General features: G+C 39.1%; 5 protein-coding genes across 6 annotated transcripts in view; 4 read left to right on the top strand and 1 right to left on the bottom strand.

The window, feature by feature from the left end:
- Positions 1 to 4469: 4469 nt before the first annotated feature.
- Positions 4470 to 5876, top strand: LOC104800495 (inactive protein RESTRICTED TEV MOVEMENT 2). 2 transcript variants are annotated; one of them, XM_010523307.1, is made up of 3 exons: positions 4470 to 4666; positions 4914 to 5440; positions 5678 to 5876. In XM_010523307.1, the coding sequence occupies exons 1-3, from the start codon at positions 4558 to 4560 to the stop codon at positions 5798 to 5800; spliced, it is 759 nt and encodes a 252-aa protein (XP_010521609.1). In that variant the 5' UTR covers positions 4470 to 4557; the 3' UTR covers positions 5801 to 5876. The 2 variants fall into 2 exon arrangements, with proteins under 2 accessions (XP_010521609.1, XP_010521610.1); XM_010523308.1 differs by having other exon boundaries at positions 4914 to 5449; positions 5687 to 5876.
- A 706-nt stretch (positions 5877 to 6582) lies between these two features.
- Positions 6583 to 8117, top strand: LOC104800494 (putative F-box protein At1g32420). Its single transcript, XM_010523306.1, has one exon. The coding sequence runs from the start codon at positions 6641 to 6643 to the stop codon at positions 7787 to 7789; it is 1149 nt and encodes a 382-aa protein (XP_010521608.1). The 5' UTR covers positions 6583 to 6640; the 3' UTR covers positions 7790 to 8117.
- Positions 8118 to 9833: 1716 nt separating this feature from the next.
- On the top strand, positions 9834 to 11397 carry LOC104801504 (putative F-box protein At1g20657). Its single transcript, XM_010524814.1, has 2 exons — positions 9834 to 10910; positions 11390 to 11397. The coding sequence occupies exons 1-2, from the start codon at positions 9851 to 9853 to the stop codon at positions 11395 to 11397; spliced, it is 1068 nt and encodes a 355-aa protein (XP_010523116.1). The 5' UTR covers positions 9834 to 9850.
- A 2926-nt stretch (positions 11398 to 14323) lies between these two features.
- LOC104800493 (protein FAR1-RELATED SEQUENCE 3) lies at positions 14324 to 19117 on the top strand. Its single transcript, XM_010523305.1, has 6 exons — positions 14324 to 14524; positions 14814 to 17125; positions 17237 to 17326; positions 17618 to 17767; positions 18245 to 18361; positions 18836 to 19117. Exons 2-6 carry the CDS (start codon positions 14900 to 14902, stop codon positions 18872 to 18874), a joined length of 2622 nt encoding a protein of 873 aa, XP_010521607.1. The 5' UTR covers positions 14324 to 14524; positions 14814 to 14899; the 3' UTR covers positions 18875 to 19117.
- Positions 19118 to 20099: 982 nt separating this feature from the next.
- LOC104801503 (serrate RNA effector molecule) overlaps positions 20100 to 25311 on the bottom strand; it is a 5624-nt gene continuing 412 nt past the window's right edge. The window contains exons 2-13 of the mRNA XM_010524813.1: positions 24951 to 25278; positions 24235 to 24335; positions 23855 to 23909; positions 23019 to 23093; positions 22855 to 22929; positions 22712 to 22759; positions 22478 to 22546; positions 21607 to 22398; positions 21483 to 21525; positions 21036 to 21298; positions 20762 to 20944; positions 20100 to 20569 (exon numbers count right to left, since the gene is read on the bottom strand). Of these exons, the coding sequence (XP_010523115.1) occupies positions 20509 to 20569; positions 20762 to 20944; positions 21036 to 21298; positions 21483 to 21525; positions 21607 to 22398; positions 22478 to 22546; positions 22712 to 22759; positions 22855 to 22929; positions 23019 to 23093; positions 23855 to 23909; positions 24235 to 24335; positions 24951 to 25278 (2093 nt within the window). The 3' untranslated portion in view covers positions 20100 to 20508. The remainder of the gene's footprint in view (positions 20570 to 20761; positions 20945 to 21035; positions 21299 to 21482; positions 21526 to 21606; positions 22399 to 22477; positions 22547 to 22711; positions 22760 to 22854; positions 22930 to 23018; positions 23094 to 23854; positions 23910 to 24234; positions 24336 to 24950; positions 25279 to 25311) is intronic.

Raw genomic sequence — 25311 nt, 5'->3', positions numbered from 1 at the left:
GAATCTGCTGACCCAGTCATCCTCTCATGGTTCTGGCTCGAACATGTTCGGGTCTGGCTCGTACCATCAGCCGTCTCCCTATGGCCAACCTTCGTCCTCCGGACCATCAAACTCAGCCCTGATGGTCAATGCTGCTACGGTTGGTGCACACTCTCCGGCTTGGCTTCTTGATTCAGGTGCTTCGCATCATGTCACCACCGACCTCGCAAATCTCTCCCTCCATGCTCCATATGCCGGCGGAGATGATGTTGTGATCGGTGACGGATCAGACCTTTCGATCGCACATACGGGTTCTATGTCACTTCCTTCCCTATCTCGCCCTCTTTCACTTAATAACGTTTTACATGTCCCCACAATACATAAGAATCTCATATCTGTCCAAAAACTCTGTCATGCTAATGATGTTTCTATCGAATTTTTCCCTTATTCTTTTCAGGTGAACGATCTCAATACGGGGGCACAAATAACAAGCGGTCCAACTAGAAACGGCGTGTACGAATGGCCGAACCCGACCACCAATAAGTCTGTCCAAACTCCTACCGCCATCTCCGTCTTTTCTACCATCAAGACCACTTTGTCCAAGTGGCACTCTAGGCTAGGTCATCCATCCTTTAATATTTTACGTCAAATAATCTCCGGGTTATCTCTCCCATTGTCAAATCCGTCGAGTAAGTCATTGTTTTGCAACTCTTGTTCTATCAATAAAAGCCACAAGCTACCTTTTTCGCATTCAACCGTTGTCTCATCCAAACCTCTTGAAATCATTTATTCCGATGTTTGGACATCACCAATTGAATCATTTGATGGTTACAAGTATTATGTGATATTTGTTGACCACTTCACTCGGTACACTTGGTTTTATCCAATCAAACGGAAATCCTCGGTCTACGATGTCTTTATTCGTTTTAAACCCATTGTCGAAAACCGTTTTCACACCAAAATTGTATCTCTTTACACAGACAATGGAGGTGAATATCTAGCGCTTAAAGACTTTCTTTCAAGCCATGGTATCTCACACTTCACAACGCCGCCTCATACACCGGAACACAATGGGATTTCCGAAAGGAAACATCGCCATATCGTGGAAACGAGTCTTTCTTTGCTATCGCACTCTTCTATTCCACGGGAATATTGGACCTACGCCTTTCCCACTGCGGTTTACCTCATAAATCGCTTACCAACCGATATTTTATCCTATCGATCTCCATTTGAAGCTCTCTTCGATTCTCTCCCCAATTATCACAAACTACGTTCTTTTGGTTGCCTTTGTTATCCATGGTTACGTCCATATTCCCGACACAAACTAGATACCCGTTCCACTCCGTGTGTCTTTGTTGGATACTCACTCACTCAAAGTGCTTACTTGTGTCTTCATGTCCCTTCTAAACGTCTGTATGTGTCTCGCCATGTCAACTTTGTCGAAAACATATACCCTTTTTCAGCTCATGTGTCTGCCCAAAATCCAATACCATCTTCCGATCCTCTTCCCTTGGTTGAGTCTCGTCCGTCCCTTGTTCCTTTTCGGCCAACGTACACGTCTCCAGCTCCGACAGCTCCTCGGTTGATGACTCCTTTGCCGGATCAGAACATGGGATCTTCGTTGGATACCTCATCCCCGCCTTCTCATTCAGCTGAAACCGATGCCAGCCCTCCGCAAACCTCATCACCTCTCCCACATGATCTTCCCGAGCCACCGTTAAACACCGAACCATAGCAACCTTCTGTCACCGAAAACCCTTCCCCACAGACCGAGCCAACAACCCGAAATATACACCCCATGACAACCCGAGCCAAAAATAACATATCCAAACCGTCGACGAAACTAACCCTCACCGTCTCCCACCGAAACCAAAGTGATGTAGAACCTACATGTGTGACAAAAGCGCTAAAGGATCCGAAGTGGCGTCATGCAATGAATTATGAGTTCAACGCATTGCTCCGAAACGGAACTTGGCGATTGGTCCCTCCACATCCGACCTACAATGTTGTTGGTAATAAATGGGTTTTTCGTACTAAACGACTTTCAGATGGTTCGATTGACAGGTATAAAGCTCGGCTAGTGGCAAAGGGTTTTCATCAACGACCCGGCGTCGACTACACCGAAACGTTCAGTCCCGTGGTGAAACCAACAACTATTCGGGTGGTTCTAAGCATTGCTATCTCCCGTGGTTGGACTCTCCGCCAACTTGATATCAACAACGCATTTTTGCAAGGCTCTCTCACCGAAGACGTTTATATGACTCAACCGCATGGCTTTGTTGATCAAGACAATCCTACACATGTATGCAAGCTACACAAAGCGATATATGGTTTGAAACAAGCACCACAAGCATGGTATAAAGAGTTGTGCACATTCCTTCTTCAATCGGGTTTCACCAATGCCCTCTCGGACACGTCTCTTTTCATCCTTCACCATGGTGATGTCTCCATCTATTTGCTCGTGTATGTTGATGATATCATCATCACCGGCAATCAACCGACGATAGTCCGCAAGTATATCGACAAATTGACATCCCGATTCTCACTGAAAGACCTTGGGACTCTTTCATACTTTCTTGGCGTTGAAGTAACCAACACTCCGAAAGGAATGCTTCTAACTCAAGAAAGGTATGTTACGGATCTTCTCACTTGCCATATGATGCAGGATGCCAAGCCCGTAACAACACCTATGTCTTCGGCCGACAAGCTCTCGCTCCGCTCGGGGACGGCCTTAGAAGATCCTTCTTCTTACCGGCAGGTAATCGGAAGCCTGCAATACCTCATGTTCACACGTCCCGACATTGCCTACGCCGTCAACAAGCTATCTCGCTATATGCATCGACCAACAACGGAGCACTGGACAGCGGTAAAACGTGTCCTTCGGTATCTTGCAGGATCACGCTCCCTTGGTGTTTTTTATTCTCGGGCAAACACCATGTCTCTACACGCTTACTTTGACTCGGATTGGGGAGGCGATCGGGATGATTTTAGTTCCACAGGTGCATACATTGTTTACTTAGGCAGCCATCCGATATCTTGGTCGTCCAAGAAACAAAAATTTGCAGCCAAATCCTCGACGGAAGCCGAATACAAATCGGTTTCTTCCACGGCATCGGAAGTAGAGTGGGTTACTTCACTTCTATCGGAACTACGGATACCTATCTATACAACTCCAGTTATATATTGCGACAATGTCGGAGCTACGTATTTATCGGCTAATCATGTCTTTCACTCACGAATGAAGCACGTGGCTATTCACTACCACTACATACGCAGTCTTGTGGAAGCCAAGAAGCTTCGGGTATCACACATATCGGCGGCGGATCAACTTGTGGACACCCTAACGAAACCACTCTCTCGGCTCAAGTTCGACAACTACCGGCTCAAGATTGGACTTTCTACCCCGTCCATCTTGCGGGGGCATATTACGGAGAATCAGTCATAGGAAGCAAATCCCGAGATTCCTAAATTGTAGCCAAGCTAGCGTGTATATATCATTGGAGACAAATGTAAATCAAATGCAATATTCTCAAACGTTAAATATTTCAGCTTCAGAATAATATTTAACAATGAGTAAAATCCAAAAGGGCCACTAGAGTAAAGGGTCGTTGAAGAATCATTGTTCTTTCTAATAGAGAAATAGATGGAGAATCGTTTGGATTTCTCATTATTCAACATAGAGAATTACAATATTTATAGGTAGAAAATAGAATCACAACATATTTTATTTAATCAATATAAATATAAAAAATATAGAAATAAAATCAAATCTAAATGTTATGTAATCTTCTTAAATCTTCTCCATATCTCTTAATACTTTTTTCCGGAGAACGAGAATTTGTTAGGAAAATTATACAAAGGTCATTTCTTCTTTTTTTTTTTCCAAAAAAATTACAAATCTCGCTCCAATAATATTTCACATATTCCTCTTCAACTTTTATATATTTCTGAGGAAACCTAAGCCGAATCTTATGAAAAATATTTTGTCTGTTTACTAGAATTTAAATTTCAGTTTGTAAGGTTTTAGTTTTATACGCGGAAAAAATGTAAAATAATTGACTTTTTTAATTGATAGATTCACCACACAAAATAATTTCCATATAAAATTATGAACTTATGAATTTTGCCGTAATATGATAAGATTCATAAATTTTATAATAACTTTTTTAAAAGTTTATGATTTTTTAGGTTATTAACTTATTATCCCTAAAAAACTTATATTTGTTAATAACAAATTGTCATGTTTACAGAGGAATCTCAAGAAGAAATCTTACAAAGCAAAGCATTTGTCCCTTTTGTCCATTGTTTTTAATTTTAAAAAATTGAAAAGCTTAAGAAGAGACAAAAGAGAGGGAAGAACAAAGCAGAAACCTAAACCCTTAAGGACCCAACACATTAGGCAAAGAAAAGGTATAACCAAATCTCAAGGAAAACAATTTATCAAATCGTTTAATGCATTGTATATAAAGAAAATGGACGATGAAGCTTATCACCGCATATCCCAAGATCTTGAATTGAAATTTCATTCAAGAGCAAGAAAAGAAAGAAAGGCATATAGAAGAAGAAGAAAACAAATCGATGGAGAAAAAATTCAATGTCTCGAGTGATCGTGTCTACGACGAATTTGAGCCCATGGCACGGTGGACTCCAGAGCCTGGATTCGAAAATCTCACTGTTTATCTTCCAGGTTTGTGCATCAATCAATTTCAATTTCGGTTTATGTTAACCGAATCATTTCCTTTTTCGTTTTTTGTCCGGTACAATTTGGTTTATTTCGGTTTTCATCAAATCGACGAGATATTCAGCTAGTTTGAGTAGTTAATTTGACAACAACTGAAAATTTGGTCGGTTAGGTGACCGAAATTAAATCGGTATAGTTGGTTCATCCTGTTAACCTGGTTTTGGTTTTGTACCGGTTCATATAAAAAAAGCAGGGTTTAAGAAAGAACAACTTAAGGTGCAAGTAACTTCGACAAGGAAGCTGAGAGTGATGGGAGAGCGACATGCAGGGGGCAACAAATGGATCCGATTCCGGAAAGAGTTTCCGGTTCAGCCAAACGTCGACGTGGATGCCATTTCCGCCAAGTTTGAAGGCGTAAATCTCGTCTTGAAGCTCCCGAGATCCGAGCCAAAGGACAAGCAATTGTCCTCTGGGCGAGACGGATCAGCTTCAAAGCCTCCGGTTCATCAGGAGGGTCCCAAGCCACCGGTGCAGCAGCAGCAGCAGCTGCCTAAGGCTAAAGGGAAGGAAACCGAAAAGGTCCAAGAGCGGCCGAAACCTCTGACGGAGAAAGCGGGTCTGAAAGAAGAAACTTCAGAGAAGGTTCCTATGCCAAAACCTGCAATGGAGAAACCGTCAGAGAAAGAAAGTGGGACCGAGAGGGAAGAAGGATCTAGAGACGACGAGAAGGTGAAGGAGAAGGAGAAAACGTACGAAGGGACTCAAATTCTTCGAGGGTATCTGAGAGAGATGAAGAATAAGAAGGAAACCGACAAGATCCAAGAGCGGCCGAAACCTCTGACGGAGAAAGCGGGTCTGAAAGAAGAAACTTCAGAGAAGGTTCCTATGCCAAAACCTGCAATGGAGAAACCGTCAGAGAAAGAAAGTGGGACCGAGAGGGAAGAAGGATCTAGAGACGACGAGAAGGTGAAGGAGAAGGAGAAAACGTACGAAGGGACTCAAATTCTTCGAGGGTATCTGAGAGAGATGAAGAATAAGAAGAGAGCGATATCGGTGGGTCTGGTTGTCGCTGCATCAATGGTGGTGTTTTCTCTTGGGATATTTGCCGGCAAAAGGCTTTGGTGTTCCTTTGAAGGGTGATACATGTATTGCCACAATATTGCTTGTTTATGTAATAATAATAATAATAATAAATTTGACGATTTCGTGAAAAAAACATCTGTTGCAAATGGATCAATGCGTTTTAAAATGCATCGACAAATATCAAATGTAATTATGTAATATACGAACATGTATTATTATGATAAAAATCTTGTGAGATGTAACATAAGCCGTTGGATTGTTATTTTGTTTTTACGAGGCACACAGAGACGTCTCAAAAATATTTGGGCCGTTTCCAAAATAAAAATATTTAATTTTATTACAAAATATGAAATTTAAAACTTTAAAATATAATTTTATTATGAATAATATTCAATATTAGTATAAATAATTATAATCTAAAAAGAAAAAATAATTGTTTAATAATAATAATGCCTTTTCTTTTAAAAAATAGATAATTTATAATTATATATGTAATTATGAATAGTATTTCATTTTTATAATTATAATTTATTTTTTAAATAATTTTTTAGTAAATATGAGTTTTTATAAATTTTCATGTGTAACAATTCTATTATATATTTTTAATTGTTTTAAATAGATTTTTTAATTTATTTAATAAAAGGTATAGAGTTAAAGAATAACAATTAAAATGTTATCCGTTATTATTCACCATAATTATAATTTTAATAATTATATATCATAACTTAAAATTTACTTTTATAAAAGTAACCTTCCTTGCACATGCTAGACCGCCCTGCACACGAATATAATATATATATATATATATATATTTATATTGCATGGGTGAAAAGAAAAAAGTGGTGAATTAGGAATTAGGGTTGACATTCACGGCGGAAAGACTCGAAAAGGAAGAAGATGAGCGGATCAGCCTCCGGCGAACTAACTCTTCGAAGAATCACAGATCAGATTCCTCATGATCTCATGACAGAGATTCTCCTGAGATTGCCGGCGAAATCCCTAGCGAGGTTTCTCTGCGTGTCGAAGACATGGGCATCCACGATTCGCAGTCGAGATTTTGCCAACTCGTTCGTTACTCGGTCATCGACTCGCCCCACTCTATTGGCCATGGTGGACTTGAACGTCTCATACTTTCGTAAGTTCTACTTCTTCTCGTTCCCTCACCGGCTGAATCCGGACGATGCGGAATCCTGCCGTTTAGTCCAACTCGGAGTAATTAACTCAGGAGATCCCTACACCACTACGTATCACTCTGTGCGTGGCTTGATCTGTCTGGAAACTGAATCCGGCCCTGTAATTTGTAACCCTAGCTTAAACCAATTTCGGACCTTGCCCGAAACACAGTCCAATCCAAACATAGAAGACGAGGTTTGCTTTCTAGGGTACGATCCAGTTGAGGATAACTACAAAGTACTGTTATTAAGGAGGCCTGCATTTCACCGTACAGCACAGAACGCATCTCACGACATTAGGGTTTTGACATTGGGAGACAGAGAGTGGAGAAGGATCGAAGGTGTCTCTTCCCACGTTCCTACGATCGCTGGGAGATGCATCAATGGGGTTTTGTTCTATGGGACTCGTTTTGGCGATGTTCGTGTGATAGTCAGCTTTGACGTAAAGTCAGAGAGGATCAACTTCATCACCGCACCAAATGATGGTGTTGGCATTCATTATCGGTGTTTGACAGATTACAAAGGAAAACTGGCCCTTTGTGGAGCAATGATAGACGGAATCAGTTTATTAGTTCTTGAGGATGCCGAGAAACATGAATGGTCGTGTAAGACGTTTGCTTTGCCACATTCATGGAGAGATTTTCTCCCGGAAAGAGACAGGCTTTTCAATGTGAAGATCAGGGATTCTGGAGATATCATTGTGATTCCGCATTTCTTCGGGCATAAATCACCAGCCTATGTTCTGTACTGCAATCCAGAGAGGATCAGCATCAAAAGGGTTGACATAGAAGATGCTCTGCCTTGTAAAGAATGTAACTACCGTTGTGGAATCTCCGTCTTCACAGATCATGTGGAGAGCCTCATGTTTCTGTAAGAAGGCGTTTATTCATGGTTAGTCGTGATCGGTAATGCCCCTTCTCTTCACTCTTTCTTCGTTTCTTTTAAGATATTTCAAAGTGTTTGATGAATCTCGTCAGTTGATATATCAAATTTTTTATATATATAGTCAAAGGTGGAGGGAATGAGTTAATGTTTTTATTCGAATAGATTTTTTTTATAGTAATCAGTTATTTTGAATCAAGGTTCAGACTAATTTCGAGGCCGAGAACCAACCATGTCATTTGGATTATATATTCCTAACAAACGCTTTGCATCTCCATTTCACGTCTATTGAACTATCCAAGTTGGATTTTTCATTCAAAGAGATTTATGTTTGTTTACTAAGTATTTCATTTGCTTCTGTTCGGTTGGAGTCTTCGAACTTTTGTTTATGATCGTAGATTTTCATAATTAATGAACAAAATTTATGAAACATTGTTTATTGATTATCTTGAATTTGAAGAAATCAAAGGCGCTAAGATCAAATTCCTAGTGTTTTGTTGATTCATACAATCATTAAAAAAAAAGCTATGTACACAATTCACCCATTCTATATTAATAAGATTAACCGAAAACACAGGTCCGCCGAGGCAGTTCGTCACGAATCGAGCTCCTCGGCAACCGATTCAAATGGTCCACCGGTCAGAATTTTTTCCCAAAAAATATTAATTTTTATTATTTGTTTAATATTGTTTATAAATTTTTATTTTTATTTTTTGTTCGTCTATTGAACCGGTTCCTAAGTTGAGATGAATTGGACCGTATCAGAGTTATGCTCTATCTTATAAAAAAAAATGAACCACAGTCAAACGACTCAAACCGAGCCCAAAAGAGATTGGTCGAACCGGTTTGGGTCGAGATAGATTGAACCACCCCGTTTTGCATTTCTATGTTGTAATAGATTAGAAGAAGTGATTGTATATACAAAAGACGTATACGTACGTGTGTGTATAGAATAAGTATTTTTAACGCTACATATATAATAGATATATAGATACTAACAATTTATCATTTTTCATGCTATATATATATATTTAAAAAATAGATATATAAATACTAATAATTTATCCTAATACAAATACTGTGTTTATTTAGTGGAATTTCATTATCAAATACCCGACTCCAATCCTAAATTTGACAATCACCAATTCAGTCTCTCAAATTTACACTAATATTTCCGAATCCCCGAATTGTTTTGCTAATATATCATTTACCAATTAATGACTTTGCAAATTAGTTTTGTTTCGTCATCTCTTTAGTTGATAAGAATTCTCTTTTTTTTTTTTTTTTGGTCTTATCTCTCATAGATCTTAATCTGATCTCTTAGTCTTCTAAATCTTCTCAATTTCCTTAATTAAATCTAATAACCAACTCTTTTTATTTTATTTTTCTTAATCAAATATTTGAATCTCTCTCGATTCCAATATCTTGATAATCGGACCCATCCTTCTATTCCCAACCAAATGCATCATCATCACACTCGGTCAAACGAGCAATGTCACATAAAGTCCTTCCAAACACATGTTCTAAAAATTCCTACAATTAAATAATAATTACAATTCTATTTGTAACCAATTAACCTTATGATATAATTATATCTTACCTTTCTATATATATATATATATATGTGTGTGTGTAATTAACAATTTCATGGAATGGAGCATATGTGATTTTTTTAAAAATTTGTTTACGAATATTAAAATTACAATTTTGATATGTACTAACTGCACTAATTACATCATATATTCAAATTATTTGATATCTAAAATAATTAAATTAAATATTATAGATAGCCATGAGAAACGGTTATTTTAAATTATGAAATTTATTGCGAAACTTATCCCAAGCATAAGTGAAAATTAATCTAAAGCTTTCCATAGTTGATTAAAATCTTGTGAGATATAACTTAAGCCATCAGATTTTTTTTTTGACAAAATACACGCGCACATATATATACGCGAGTGAATATATTTGCATGGGTGAAAAGAAAAAAGTGGTGAATTAATTAGGGTTTAGGGTTGACATTAACAGCGGCGAAAGAAGAAAAAGGAGGAAGATGAGCGGTTCAAGCTCCGGCGAAATAACTGTCCCAAAAATCTCAGATCAGATTCCTCATGATCTCGTGACAGAGATTCTCGCGAGATTGCCGGCGAAATCCCTAGCGAGGTTTGTCTGCGTGTCGAAGACATGGGCATCCACGATTCGCAGTCGGGATTTCCACAACTCGTTCGTGACTCGGTCATCGACTCGTCCCAGTATCCTCTTGGCTTTGTCGGACACCCACCGCGATCGTAGGTACTCCTTCTTCTCGTTTCCGATTTCGGACAATGAGGAATCCCCTTCTTTAGCCTATCACGGATATATGAAACGTCGTACTTTCAGTATGTTTCACTCGGTTCGCGGCTTGATCTGTCTGAAATGTAGTTCCAGTCCTGTTATTCTAAACCCTAGCTTGAGAAAGGCCGTGACCTTGCCCGTAACAACACCCAATCTAAGACCAGAAGAAAACGACCGGTATTGCTATCTGGGATACGATCCGATCGAGGATCACTACAAAGTATTGTCGATAGAGACACGCCTAAGCTACAGATCAGGAACGTGCAGCTTTCAAGAGATTAGGATTTTGACACTGGGCGAAGATCGACTGCAATGGAGAAAGATCGAAGGCGGTCGTTTTCATTTTCCCGACAGTCCCGGGACATGCATCAATGGGGTTTTGTTCTACCGAGCTTATATTAAGCACGTGGGTATTACCTTAGTTAGATTTGACGTTAAGACAGAGAAGTTCAGCTTTATCAACGCACCGAACCATCATCTTCCTTCGAGGCTTACAGATTACAGAGGGAAATTAGCCGTTTACGGACCGATCCGACGTGGGTTTCTTCGCTTGTTCGTTCTAGAGGATACCGAAAAGAATGAATGGTCGAACAAGTTGTATGTCATGCCACATTCATGGAGAGATTTAGTCCCGGGAGGAGACGAGCTTTTCGACGCGAGGTTCACGGATTCCGGGGGTATCGTTCTGGCCCCATACTTCACCCGGTCGGAACGGTATTACGTGATACACTGCAATCCAGAGAGGAACATTCTGGAAAGACTGAGTTTAGAGGACCCAAGTACGGTCGTGCAACCTTCACCTTCTTGGATCATGTTGAGAGCCTCATGTTTTTGTGAAAGAAAGAAAAAAAAAAGGTCTATTCATGTTTTTTTTTTTGTGCTGTCGGATCATAGAAATTTCTTATGTTTCTCAAACTTCTTATGATGCGGTATTTGTAATTTTTTTTTTTTACTAAGCATTCTATTTGAGGGAACTTCTGCGCTCTTTTTGGGCTTTAATTTACAAGCCAACGAACGGATCCGCTTTCGAATTCGAAATTAACTATGGATCGGATGGTGATAAAATCCGTTCGGTTTACTCGAATTTCAATAAAATTATAGGCCATTTCAATCTGATATAGAGTGCTGTCGTGATCATATTAGTACACGTGTTAGTTTCCAATCACTGCTATGCGAATATGTCGTATGAGGCAGTCTATATCGACAAAATTTAGAAATATATGGCTTGATTGACTTTGTGAAATGGAAAAATCCTTAGAAAACTAGCCGTTGGGTTTCTCTCTAGCCTAAATATCTATCGTCGCAAAATCCACCATCCGCCGGGCGTCTCCGCCGGCCGGAGACAAAGATTCTGCCCCGTCATGCCCCCTCGCCTTCGATCAGCTTCAGTTCCCCCCAAAAAAAAAAATAGAAATATATATATATATACGTATATACACATTCATACATGTATATGTATGTGTGTATGTTTGTATATATCTATATCTATATATATAATTTAATTGTTCTACGGTAGCATATTTGCACACATGGCATTAGGGCTGGGCGTTTCGGTTCGGTTCTTCGGAACCGGACCGAACTGAACCGTTAAAACGGTATTTTCCCGACCTGAAACCGTTGTTATTTCCCGAACGGTACCATTTTTAAAGAACCGAATTTTCCCGGAACCGAACCGAACCGAACCGAATTTTAAAAATCCCGAAAAACCGAATATTTCTAAAGGAAATCTAACATTTTTTTAATAAAACCCGGAACCGAACCGAACCGATACCGAAACCGAACCGAACCGAATACAATAAAAAACCCGATTGGTACCTATTTTTATAAAACCGAAAGAACCGAACCGGTCCATTCCGTCCCGAACCCGAACCGTTTCCCGAAACGCCCACCCCTACATGGCATTGACATGGTATTGACTTAGTTAACATATTCTATTAAGGATTGGCCAACGATCGATTACAGGTTAATCGATTACGGTTATTTTGGGTTATTAAAATTTATAATCAAACGGTTAATTGATTTTATTCAGTTCGGTTCGATTCGGTTTTATTTTTTTAAAACTATTACCAAATAAATATTCGGTTCGGTATGATTTCGATTCAGTTATAATATTTTAAAAATCAATTCATTTATAATTAAAAATATTCAAATAAAATATAATATAAAATATTATCATAATTATTTAAACATATAAAATAATAATATTTAAATTCATATTTTGATATAAAATTATTAAATAAATAAAGATAATTTTTTTCTAATGTTTATATCACATAAATTTTAAAAACAATAATAACAATGATAAAATACGTTTAAAATATAATAAAACAATGATTAAATCAAGAATATAAATATTCATATATATAAATATATATAAATGAAGATATATAAACGGTTCGGTTTGGTTTGGTTCGGGTTCGGTTAATTTGGTTTATAAAAATTTATAACCAAACGGTTAATAATTTTTAGTCGATTCGGTTCGGTTCGGATTCAATTATTTCGGGTTTTGAAAAATCATAACCAATCGGTTATTTGATTCGATTTGGTTAATAACCGAAATATTTTATTCGGTTCGATTCGGTTAATAACCAAATTAAATCGAATGTCCACCCTAGATTCTATTACGACATGAGAATATATCAATTTTGATAAAAGTTGGTGTATTTATTTAAAAATGAAAAAGTTTATTTATTTATTTAGATTTTTTTTTCAAAGTTCATGATTTATTGCGAGATATTCTCCAAAAAAGTATAACCCAATGAACTAATTTAGAAATTTTAAGGTTTTTAATTGGTATCCGATTGTTACTGATTTATAAATTTTAGGGTTTTATGCATCTTTGAGTTAGAGATGTCAATAGAATCCAAAGCCCGAAAATCAGTCCAAACTCGTCCGAAAAATTAAGGGTTTGGACCTAATAATATAGACTTGATAAATAAATGAGCGGACCGATCTAACCCGAAAAAATTCAAGACCGAATCGAGTCCAGTTCGAAACTCGTCCGATTCGCCCATTTAGCCCGAAAAAATATTATATTATTATATTTCTACTTTCACTCAAGGTCTGATTTCACACAATATTATATAAAAACTTTTATTTATATGTTTCATATATATATATATATTAAAATTATATATTATTATATATATATATATATATATTATTGAACGGTTTGATTAAATTTTGATTTAATTTATATATATATATAAATATTTTATGAGTTTAACTTTGATTTTTAAGTTTTATTTTAATATTTTTCTATATTTTTTATTGTAGCAAATATCTTTTTCATATATTATATATTAAAAATATGATATAATTTATATATTTTAAAATTTATATGATTATTTTTTAGATTTTAAATTTTTTAATTATAATTGATACTAACGGAAATTTGCTATTACTGATTTTTTTTTTATAAAATTTCTAAATAACTCAACATTATTGTTATTATTATTATATATTAATATTTTCTTTTTTATTAAATAGAAAAAATGTTAAATCCGGTCTGAACCCATCCGAAACCCTATAGGGTCGGACTTCAGATCACCGATCATAGGTCCGAAAAATAAATAGATTGGCCGACCCAATCTAAAAAAATCTAAGTCCGAACTAAACCTGACCCGAATCCGATCTGGACCGACCATTTTACACCCTACTTTGAGTGATCCCCATCCGATATCTTTGTCTTTCTCCATCTTATTTATCTTTACGATTTCGATCTAATTCTCATGACCTCGTTTTACCTTTTTTACCTACTTTTACTCTTATTTCAATTATTTTACCCTAAATATCTCATTCTCATCTTTATCCACTTTTTTTTATTAACCACGAGATATTCTCAATAACTATAAATCAATATTTTTAAGTGTTGCATATTCAGACGAGGATTGCTTTATTTTTAGATAGAATTTAAATCTTTGAAATTAACTTTTTGGTTAAGTGACGACGATACCAAACCCTCTAAATTAATTTTGAAGTTGATTTTTGTTATAATAGAAAGTTTATTATATGGATATCCAAAATTTTGGTATTTTTTTTTTTAAATGATGTAAGAAATTTTATAACATGAATATTGGTGACGGATGGTTTCAGTTTGGTTTGGTATAGTGGTGGTGGCCCAACGTGTCTTTATTTGGAATAAATTAATAAGCAAATAATATTATTTTCCAATTACCACGATAATGAAAAAATGCCCGTCTTTGTTGTTCCCTACCAAAAGTTAGGGCTTTTTTTTTCCAATCCTTTTCCTCGCCCGGAACTCTCTTCGCCTGGACAAGATTATCGCCGGAGATTAGCACCGACCGGGATTCTGGTTTTGTTATTTTTTGGTTCTCTCTTGTTGTTCTATCAGAAGCGTCTTCTGGTCTCGATTTTCTTCGGCGCTTTCAAGGTATGTCGGAGCTTTCTTCGTTGCCTGGTAGATTTGCTACGCTAGTTTAGTTGCAGAACTAATTGACAGAGAATCATGAAATTGGAGATGTATTCTTTCACGTGTATTTTCTTCGGGGACATTGACATATACGTACTTTGCGCATATGTATGTATGTTTATGTTTTGTGTACGATTCTCTTGATACCCAAATCTCAAAATCTACGTTTATGTTGTTTTAGTAAGCTTGTGATATAAAGATTGAAAGTTTTATGCTTTGGTTGACATATTGTGAGATTTCCACTTGACAGTGTGTGAAGATGGAGAGAGCAGTTTCTGGAATCAGAGTGTGAAATAGGGAAGCTTTCTTTGACGTAGATATAGAGTGGACCATATAATGGATGATCATTTGGTTGATGAGACGCTGGAAATGGAACATCATGGGGTTGGAGATGATGGAGATGCTGAACCTAGTGATAGTGGTGAACCTACTAATGTCGAGAATTCATCGGGAGTTCGGGATGAGGATGGAATTGTGGAGCCTTGTCTTGGAATGGAATTCGATTCTGAAAGTGCTGCAAAGTCTTTGTATGACGTGTATGCTAGACGTGTAGGTTTCACTTCTAAACCCGGTTCTAAAACTGATGGGTCGATGAATTCTCGGGAATTTGTATGTAGTAGTAGCAAAGGGTCGAAGAAAAGGCCTGCAGAGAGCTGTGATGCGATGATTAGGATAGAAATGAAGGGTCAGGATAAATGGGTTGTCACAAAATTTGTCAAAGAGCATTCCCACGGGTTGATGAGTCCCAACACACTTCACTGTCTTCGTCCTCGTAGGCATTTCGCCAATTCGGAGAAATGTATGCCCGAGAGCTTTCAGGGGACAGCTAATGTTCCTACTGGTACGATGTATGTTTCTATGGATGGAAATCGTACTTCGCTGGAATCAAATAGTAGAGGAGCTAGAAACAGTCACAGAGATTCAACTAAGAACATGGGACCAATGAACTATAGGGTGATGCCTACGAACAGAAAGAGAACACTAGGGCGGGATGCACATAATCTTTTGGAATATTTTAAGAGGATGCAGGCTGAAAACCCTGGCTTTTTCTACGCAATGCAGCTTGATGAAGATGGTCAGATGACTAATGTTTTCTGGGCTGATTCAAGATCGAGAACTGCTTATGGTCACTTTGGTGATGCAGTCAACCTGGATACAAGGTACAGGTACAATCAGTTTAGGGTTCCTTTTACCCCCTTGACCGGGGTGAATCATCATGGCCAGATGATTCTATTTGGATGTGCATTAATGTTGGATGAGACAGAGGCTTCGTTCACCTGGCTGCTTAAGACCTTTCTCACGGCTATGAATGATCGGCAACCCGTCTCTTTGGTAACTGATCAAGACAGGGCTATACAGATTGCTGTTGCTCAGGTGTTTCCAGAAACTCGTCACTGTATTAATAAATGGGATGTGCTAAGAGAAGGACAGGAAAAGCTAGCTCATGCTTGTCTTGCTTATCCTAGTTTTCAGGTAGAACTATATAACTGTATCAATTTCACTGAAACTATAGAAGAGTTTGAATTATCCTGGACCTCCATCATTCAAAAGTATGACCTTGGAAGACATGAATGGCTGAATTCTATATATAATGCTCGAGCTCAATGGGTTCCTGTTTACTTCCGGGATTCCTTTTTCGCTGCAGTATCTCCTGCCCAAGGTTATCCTGGTTCCTTTTTTGATGGGTATGTGCATCAACAGACAACATTACCGATGTTCTTTAGGCAATATGAAAGAGCTATGGAGAGTTGGTTTGAGAGGGAGATTGAAGCAGATCTTGACACAATCAACAGCCCCCCGGTCTTGAAGACACCGTCACCTATGGAAAATCAGGCAGCAAATCTCTATACACGGACGATTTTTGCAAAATTTCAGGAAGAGTTGGTCGAGACATTTGCTTATACTGCTAATAGAATCGATGGTAATGGAACTACCAGCACATTCAGAGTTGCAAAATTTGAGAATGACAATAAAGCTTATATTGTTACATTTGACTATCCTGAAATGAGAGCAAATTGTAGCTGCCGAATGTTTGAGCATTTGGGTATTCTCTGTAGACATGTTTTAACGGTGTTTACAGTCACGAATATACTCACTCTACCTCCACATTATATCCTGAGACGGTGGACAAGAAATGCCAAGAGTGGGGCTGGGGCCGATGAACATTGTGGTGAAAATGATCATGAGAGTATGACACGCCGTTATAACCGTCTCTGCCGTGAAGCCATCAAATATGCAGAGGAAGGGGCTATTGCAGTGGAAACATATAATGTTGCATTAGGGGCACTTAAAGAATGTGGGAAGAAGGTTGCAGCTGCCAAAAAAAATGTGGTCAAGGTTACACAGTCTATCTCCCAGGCTGGTGGACTTGTTAGCGACGACAAGAAGGCCTCACTATCCGCTGCGGACTCAACCCCATTGTTGTGGCCGCGACACGATGAAATGATACGAAGATTTAATCTTAACGATGGTGGGGCCATGGCTCAATCTGTTGCTGATCTGAATCTGCCCCGCATGGCCCCCGTGTCCCTTCACCGTGATGATGCTGCCCCCGATAATATGGTACCCAGCAGAAACCTTTTACCGCCATTTTTTTAAATGTTATTTACATCAAGTGATGCCATGACTTACCTTTATTTACATCAAGTGATGCCATGACTTACCTTCATACAGGCGGTTCTTCCACATCTGAAGTCAATGACTTGGGTGATGGAAAGTAAGAATACAACCCTGGGCGGTAAAGTTGCAGTTATTAATTTGAAGGTATGCATTATATGAATTGGAAGATTCTGCTAGTATATGTTACTGTGGAAAATGGGTTTGATGTGATGATTGCAAATGAAAGATGGTGATATTCGTAAGCATCGTTGTGCTGAGGATTTTGACGACTTTTTAACCTCGTGTGGTGCTTTGAATTTCATGTCTGCTTTCAATGTGTAGAACATCAAAGTTAGTTATGAATGTGAATGTGTCTTGCCACTTGTGAAGCCAAGAAACGTTTCTTGGTAATTTGTTGATTGATTTGGTAAAGATTCATTTTCATGATATTTTCAGCTGCATGATTACAGCAAGTTTCCGACATCCGAAATGGAGGTCAAATTTCAGCTCTCTAAAGTCACACTTGAACCTATGTTGAGGTCGATGGCTTACATTAGCGAGCAGCTCTCGGCTCCAGCTAATAGGGTGGCCGTCATCAATTTGAAGGTACGCTCTTTAAACTCAAGATGCTTATATATGTGTTCATTAGGCCAGTGTTTTCGTGTTTTAGGCTTTTGTTACAGAAATGATAGTCATAGTTTTCACTTTTCACTTAGAATGAAACCACTCGAATTCCGAGGCTTTTGTGGAATGGAAAATGCACTTTTTCTGGTTTGGAATTAAAGGAAGATATCCAAATTGTACCAATATTTAAGTGAAATGTTTTCAAGCACAGTCGGGTTTATTTTTTATTTTTTAAAAATCTTTTTTGAAGCTGAATTGGACAGTTGCATCACTTCAGTTATATCATGTGGGTAGTCACTAAAAAAATCAGAGAGATTTAGTTAGTCTATCAAGGAGTCAAGGACTGTGTGTGGGTCATTTATCGTCCGCCTAGATCATCATCGTCTAAGTCAAAAAAATGGCTAAATCTTTAATTGAGCAACCAAGTTTCAACTGTAAAACCTTGTGTCCATGCTCCAGCTTCAAGACACAGAGACAACGTCAGGAGAGTCAGAGGTTAAGTTTCAAGTGTCTCGGGATACACTAGGAGCCATGTTGAGATCTATGGCTTACATCCGCGAGCAGCTCTCTCTTGTTGTAAGCAAAGCATTCTCCTTCGCCCTCTCTTCCCTTCTATAAACTACAGCTGAAGAATCATTTCTCCATCTTGTGCTTATTGCATTGAGCTCTATATCTTTTGTCTGATCGTTCTCGGAAACATATTCTGATTTTGATCGCGTAAGTTGGAGGACTAAAACGTTTATTAAGAGCGGTCGACAGTTATAACAAGTCAATATTTGATCTATAAGCTAAGCATGTATAAAAACCATAATTCCTAAACTCAACACCAGCCTGGCTTGTACGAGATAGTCCAAGAATAGAGATTTTTCAACATATCTTATAAAACGTAAAAACAGATAGATTGAGATTGAGTCGAACTGAATCTCTCTGACAAGCAACTTTTAACACATGCATCGGGGGTCATACCTTGATAGCGACCCATATAGCGGCCGTGAGGCCTATCATCAGGGTAACCATGCGAGCGTCGAGATCATCTTTATGTGTTTGCAGGGTGAGCCACAAGCAAAGAAGCAGCGGAAAGTGATGTAATATGGGACAAAACCCTATGATGCCTGTGAGGAAAAACAGACAGGACAAGAATTGTTCATTTGGATTTTGCTTCCTTAGTTTTAGCATTTTAGGACACTCTCTTTTGTTCTGTCTTGAGCTCTGGTTTTTGATTTCTTGTATTGAATGTTTTTATTTGTTTTTCTCATTGTAAAGTGTGTAAAAAGTTACCATTTGAGTGGACAACGGTTCCAAGTGTACATAATATCATTTTCTTTACCGATATATCTCTCTTTTTCATCATCCACAGAGATTCAGTCTCTGGTGTAATCTCAAGCTGAAACTCTTCTTCTCTCAATATGGGGTCTGTGTACTGCACCCTCAGATTCCGGGCGATCGACAGTCTGCTCCTCCGCTGTCAACCTCCTCATGCTCTTCTCCGTCGTAACGACCAACCTCTTCGCTCTCTACGCCTTCTCCTCCCAGTCTAAATTCCACTCGTCGTTGTCGCACCTCCACAGCTCTGATAACATCTCCCTCGTCTCACAGCATGTCTCGCTCATCCTCCGCGAGATTGATTCTTCTCAACGCAAGAGCTTTGATTGCTTCAAGGGCAAGAAACTGAGCGGTGAATGTGTAGGTTGCTTGGATATTGCCAGTAGCTATATGAGAAAGCTAGGCTTGTTAAGGTAAGGGGGAAGAACGGTTTTTCGATAAACGATGTTTTGGATCTAGGCGGTGGAAAAATCCGAATTGGGTTCGATATCAGCGGCGGATCGGGGACTTTCCTTCAGTGAATTCATAGCTACAAGAGGGATTTTCCCGTTGTTCTCGAGTTTGGATGATCATAGATTCCCTTTCCACGACAATGTGTTCGATCTCATCCACGCCTCGAGCGGATTAGATGTGTGGGGGGAAGCCGGAGAAGTTAGAGTTGTTGATGTTTGATCTTGACAGGATCCTGAAACCCAGGAGGGTTGTTCTGGTTGAACAACTTCTACTGCGAAAGTGACGAGGAGAAGAAGGATCTGACACGTCTAATCGAGAGGTTCGGTTATAAAAAGCTCAAATGGGTTGTCTGAGAGAAGATCGATACAGCTATGAATTCACTGAAATACGAACACATTACTCTTGTGGATCCATGAATCAAGATTTTGATAACACACAGTTCATATAAATTCGAGATAGTTTATGCGCTCATTGTGCTGGGACCATGAAAGAATCGTTTGGACGTGTTCTACCAACGAACACATCGTTTAATAGGGTAAGTGCGAATGAAATGTTCATAATATACCAAACCGACACTCATAGCGAATACCAAAAAGGCAGGGCTTTGAATGTATACTCTCTAGTCTCTCTACATAGATAGATCTCCCAATTGTTCAGTATGAAAGTTCCTCACTGCGTTCAAAACCGAACCCTTCGGTCAGTAACAAACATTAGGGAATGTAGAAAAAAAGGCATTACAGACAGGGCGGAACGACCAAGAATAACTGAAATGCGTCCTGCGTCGCGGCCGGGTGAGGCCTTTCCGATCTCATTCCCCCAGGTTCTAAACATCCAGAGTGGACGTCGAGGCATCACCTTTGTAAGCAAAAGTTCATATGATTCTGCTGTCTCGAACGAGAGATTTTACCTTCTAATAATACAGCTTCTAAATCTCTCCCTCTCTCTCTCTACAAGCTCCTGTAATCAATAACTGTGACTTCTTCCTCGGGCGCATCAAGATCTTGGTAGCTGCTCAAGAGTTTTGTTTCCAACACAAAAACGTTAGATCATCTTTTACCTAATGTTTGTTGTTTCGTCTTCTTATAGTTTATAAAAAGTAAAAACAGAAAGAGAATAGCTTCAGAAAATGTATGCACTGAAACACACATTCAACAAACCACTGCCGTCTAGATTGAAATGTTGAGATTAGGCATAGTTTACCTGCGTAACCGTCTGGGGTCCTGTCTAAACGAAGGTTGCAACAGAAAAGGGGCCGGTCCCGGTCCACCCAATGGAGGTCCGGACCTCCCACCTCTACCTTCAAACGGAGGAGGAGGACCGTTTTGGTCTCTGAACATCTGCATTGCAACTTCAGGTGGCGCCGGGACAAATGGTCCAAGAGGGCTGCCCAATTCGTAAAAAAAAAAAAACAACCCTGATTAGTAAATTCTCTAACTTTATGAAAATGTGGTGAAAATTTTATTTTTTCACATACCCAGCACCGGGAACAGGCATCAGTACTGGTGGAGGAGGAATGTCTGAAGAGAAGGGAGGAACATGGACGCCTTGTCCGCCAAAAGAGTCATACTCAGCTTCATCGGGCTTTCCCCCTTCAGGAGCTTCGCTGTCACCCGACTGTGGATTGTCTGACCGATCAAATCTGTCATTGCCATTAGTCCGTCCATCACGGTCTCTGCGTCCTCGATCATCCCTTAGTCGGTTTCCTATGCCCGGTTTACGTCTAATTGGTCTGTCCCTCTGTCAAAGGTAAATTCTATCCAAGTTAGTAAAATAAAGCAATCTACAGAATTTTTTGACAATCACTAGAGAGGTAATGCTTTTTGTCCATAGCAAACCCAATTTAAACAAAATCCAGAGGTGTCTGAGAATTGTCACTGTAAGAAAGTTTGATAACAGAAGGAGCTAATGCAGAGAAATGTACCGGTTGCTGCATAACTGGTTGTCCACCTGGAGCATTGGGATCACTGCACACAGTCCATAAAAAAAATTATTTAGAATCCATCCAGAAAGCTAGAAGAGGACATAGAAGAGAACACCATACATACTTCATATAATTCTGGAAATACAATTCTTCCCGCACTTTGGTAGTCAGCTCCATCACAAGCTCGGGATGTTTCAGCTTGAGATGTTTGTGCACAAACTCAGCGGCGTGAAACAGTTTTGTGCAACCTTTGGCTCCACAACCATATTTCCAACCATACTTTTCATCCCTAATCTTTCGAACATGTGGATCTAAAACTTCAACAGCAGCAGCATCTATTTTCTCTTTGGCAGCCATCACTTCCATGGGATCTTGACCTTTCAGTCTCTCCTGCCAATGCGAGTCAAGTTTCTTTTCCCACTCGTCCCCATTTGCATCAGAACCCTTTCCTTCTGCTCTCACATGCCTCAAACCTTTAGCTTCGTTCGTTTCATTCGTTCCATAATAATCCACACCATGAACACGCCAAAGATATGTTACAAGAGTATCAAGCAATTCAACACCCTCTAGGCCTTTGACAGAGGTTAAACCCCTTATGATTACAACTGGACCACTGGAACCACTGTGTAACTTATCTCTACCCGCTTTGTCATTATCTGAGCCAGATAAAACGTTTTCCTCTATTCCTTTTTCAGAATCTAACTTACGAACAAGTGCTTGTGCTTGTTCAATGTCAACTATGACTCTCCTTTGTTCAGAACTGACGGAGTGAGCTTTGGGTGCCGCTGAAAGAGGATCAGTTTCTTTCACAGGTCCTCTAGCATGTCTTCTCCTTTTACCACCACCATCTGCTTCATCCTCAGAGTTCGGCTCACTGGTCTGCCCAGGTTTATTCAATGCTGTCACTCCAGGACCTCTGTAACAGATCAGAGGGAAATCATAAGACTAAGGTGACCCCATAAATATGGATGTGAATGCAGCGACAAGGATCTTACAAGTCAAGTGTCCCGCTTTGCAATTCTAATAAGAAATCCTTCGCCACTTTCCGTGCAAGTTCATTCCTCCTGACAGTTTCCAAGAGGTGTAATCAGAACCCTTTCGGAAAAAAGAAAAACCAAGAAGAGAACCAACTCGAGAACAACAATACAGACATTTATGGATAATACTAGCATGATACCACACAAGCAATAAATGCAGCTCTAACTGCTGTAAATGGCTCTGAAACTCACCTTTCAATGACAGAGAGCAAGTTTGTCGGATGATATTTGTCTTTCAACCTGCGCTCACCATATTACAAGCATGCTAACAGGTTAGCTAGCAGAATTACAAGGAAGAAAGTGAGAAAAAAAGAGGAAACAGATAGAGGAAGCACCATTCTTCTTCCTTGTGGGCATCAAAGAAGACACGTTTTTGTGTTGTGATATACTCAGATTTATATTCTTGATATCTGCATCAAAGAATCAAAAGATCACCTCGCCTTAGAATCTTGCAGTCAAGGGTCAGTACTCCAAGAAACCAAGTTGCATGCAACAATACCTGTGTTCGGCTTCAGATGGCAACACATCATCTTCCAACTCCTGAATAAACTGTTTGTACGACATCAAGCCTTCCCTGGGCAAAGGTGATATGCCAGCATTATTTGTTAAATGCAATTCAACAGCAGTAATGGGTATTACATTCCTTCCCATTTGTCTGCTGCTGTGATATCAATGACTCAGAACAACAAAAGTAAATACTAAAAATAAAAACATCGCGTATCTCATAATATACAGCAGTATTTCATACAGAAATAATAAACTTCATCATTGCATAGTCTCGAAACAGGATCTCCTAGCAAAATAACTGCATACACTGATTGCCAAAGCTTCCTAGCCTTTGTAACATCAACATTTCTAAATGGCTAAATGAGAGAGCTCGGAGAGGAGGGAAAACTCAGTATCTCATACTCTAAAGAAATATTACGAATAGAAAAAATCATTTCAGATTGCATTACTTCATGACAGGATGTTCCAGCACAATAACTTATATAAAGTGATCAACAGTATTGCCAACACATTATTTTAACTTTCCAGTACTCTTTACCATTCAACATTTTGTAATCGCTAAAGAAAGAGAAAACCAATTTTTTGAACAGGAATAACCTTCCTACAAACAATATATTTCCCTTTGTGCATCATTGGACACTTTACAATTCCTAGGATATGCCTTGCTGGATCAAGAGATAGACTATAGAAAAGAACAATTCTATTATGCATATAATTATTTCTATGTTCCGTCTCAAATGGCCAACAATAGAACGAAGGAACAAAGCTGAGGCCGGACCAAAGTAAATGGAAAACAAACACGGTTAGGAAACATGACAGAATCCTAACCTTGCCCCTCCACTGTTAGAAGTATCACCATAGCCTCCACGGCCTCCATCCCAGTCTGTCAAGAGGGAACAGACACAACAGTTCAGATAATATTAAAGTCTATACTTTAGTTTGTTTGTCCATTAACGGACTTATCATTTCCCAGATCCAATTGATCGGACCTCAGTACAAAAGGATAACAAGTCAATATTTGATCTATAAGCTAAGCATGTATAAAAACCATAATTCCTAAACTCAACACCAGCCTGGCTTGTACGAGATAGTCCAAGAATAGAGATTTTTCAACATATCTTATAAAACGTAAAAACAGATAGATTGAGATTGAGTCGAACTGAATCTCTCTGACAAGCAACTTTTAACACATGCATCGGGGGTCATACCTTGATAGCGACCCATATAGCGGCCGTGAGGCCTATCATCAGGGTAACCATGCCTCCCAACCATTTCACGGTCATATCCTCCGCCATAGTCATATCCAAACCTGTAGAAACAGAAGAAAAGATTTGAATGCTTAGGAACCAGAATAATATGAAGAAAAAAATGAGCGGAAATAACAATGGCACAACGAGAGAGAAAGAAAATCTGAGACAAGCTGTTTGATAATTGATATTCAACACAAATACAGAACTTACTATCACATATCACATCTTCTGATAGTAATAACTTCAGTAAAAAGTTTCCAGAAAATCTTCAGGAAAAAAGGAGAGAAATTAAATTTTAAAGGATCAAGCTTTAAATGCAGTCAAGCAACCTTGTTCAAGAAACATGCTCAAAGTTCTAATTGCCATATCATAGACTACTGTAACAAGAAAGAAAAAAATTCAAAGTAGTTCACTAGTACTTGTCACCAATACACAACATCGGAATTACTCTAGTGATATCTAGCTCGAATTTCACTTATTTTTTCCATTTTATTTTCCGCTTAATCTTTATCGTCACCTGTCAAACTTCTAGCCTCTAAAACCTAAATCTCAAGCCAAATCATCCTCGAAAATACTAGAGAAAACTTGCATTACAGGCCAACTCATTAAGAACCCACCAAAAGGAGAAGAACAAACCATAAAACTGAGTTATACTAACTAAAATCAACCATTACCTTCTATCCGGAGGTCCATAGCCACCACGAGGACTACCCCGGCGACCATCATACCCGTTATCGTCCCTGCTGCGCTTATAAGGTGGAGAACGGCGCGGAGGAGGTGAGTACCGACGATCTCGGTACGGCGGAGGAGGGCTCAAGCTCGGTCGCCTCTTGTACTCCCTCCGACGCGGCGGAAGCGGCGAGCGTTCACGATCCCTGTCTCGGTCGTAGTGATCTCCGCCGCCGCGGCGATTTGGAGGCGGACGCTCGAGGTCCCCATCGTCGCGCCGTTCGCGTGAATCTCTCTCGCGGCGGCGAGCCGGCTGCTGCTGTATCCCAAGATCTTGAATTGAAAATTCATTCAAGAGCAAGAAAA

This window comes from Tarenaya hassleriana, unplaced genomic scaffold (genome assembly GCF_000463585.1).
Source record: "Tarenaya hassleriana unplaced genomic scaffold, ASM46358v1 Cleome7, whole genome shotgun sequence".
NCBI lineage: Eukaryota > Viridiplantae > Streptophyta > Magnoliopsida > Brassicales > Cleomaceae > Tarenaya > Tarenaya hassleriana.
This window is presented reverse-complemented; position numbering and strand designations above follow the sequence as displayed.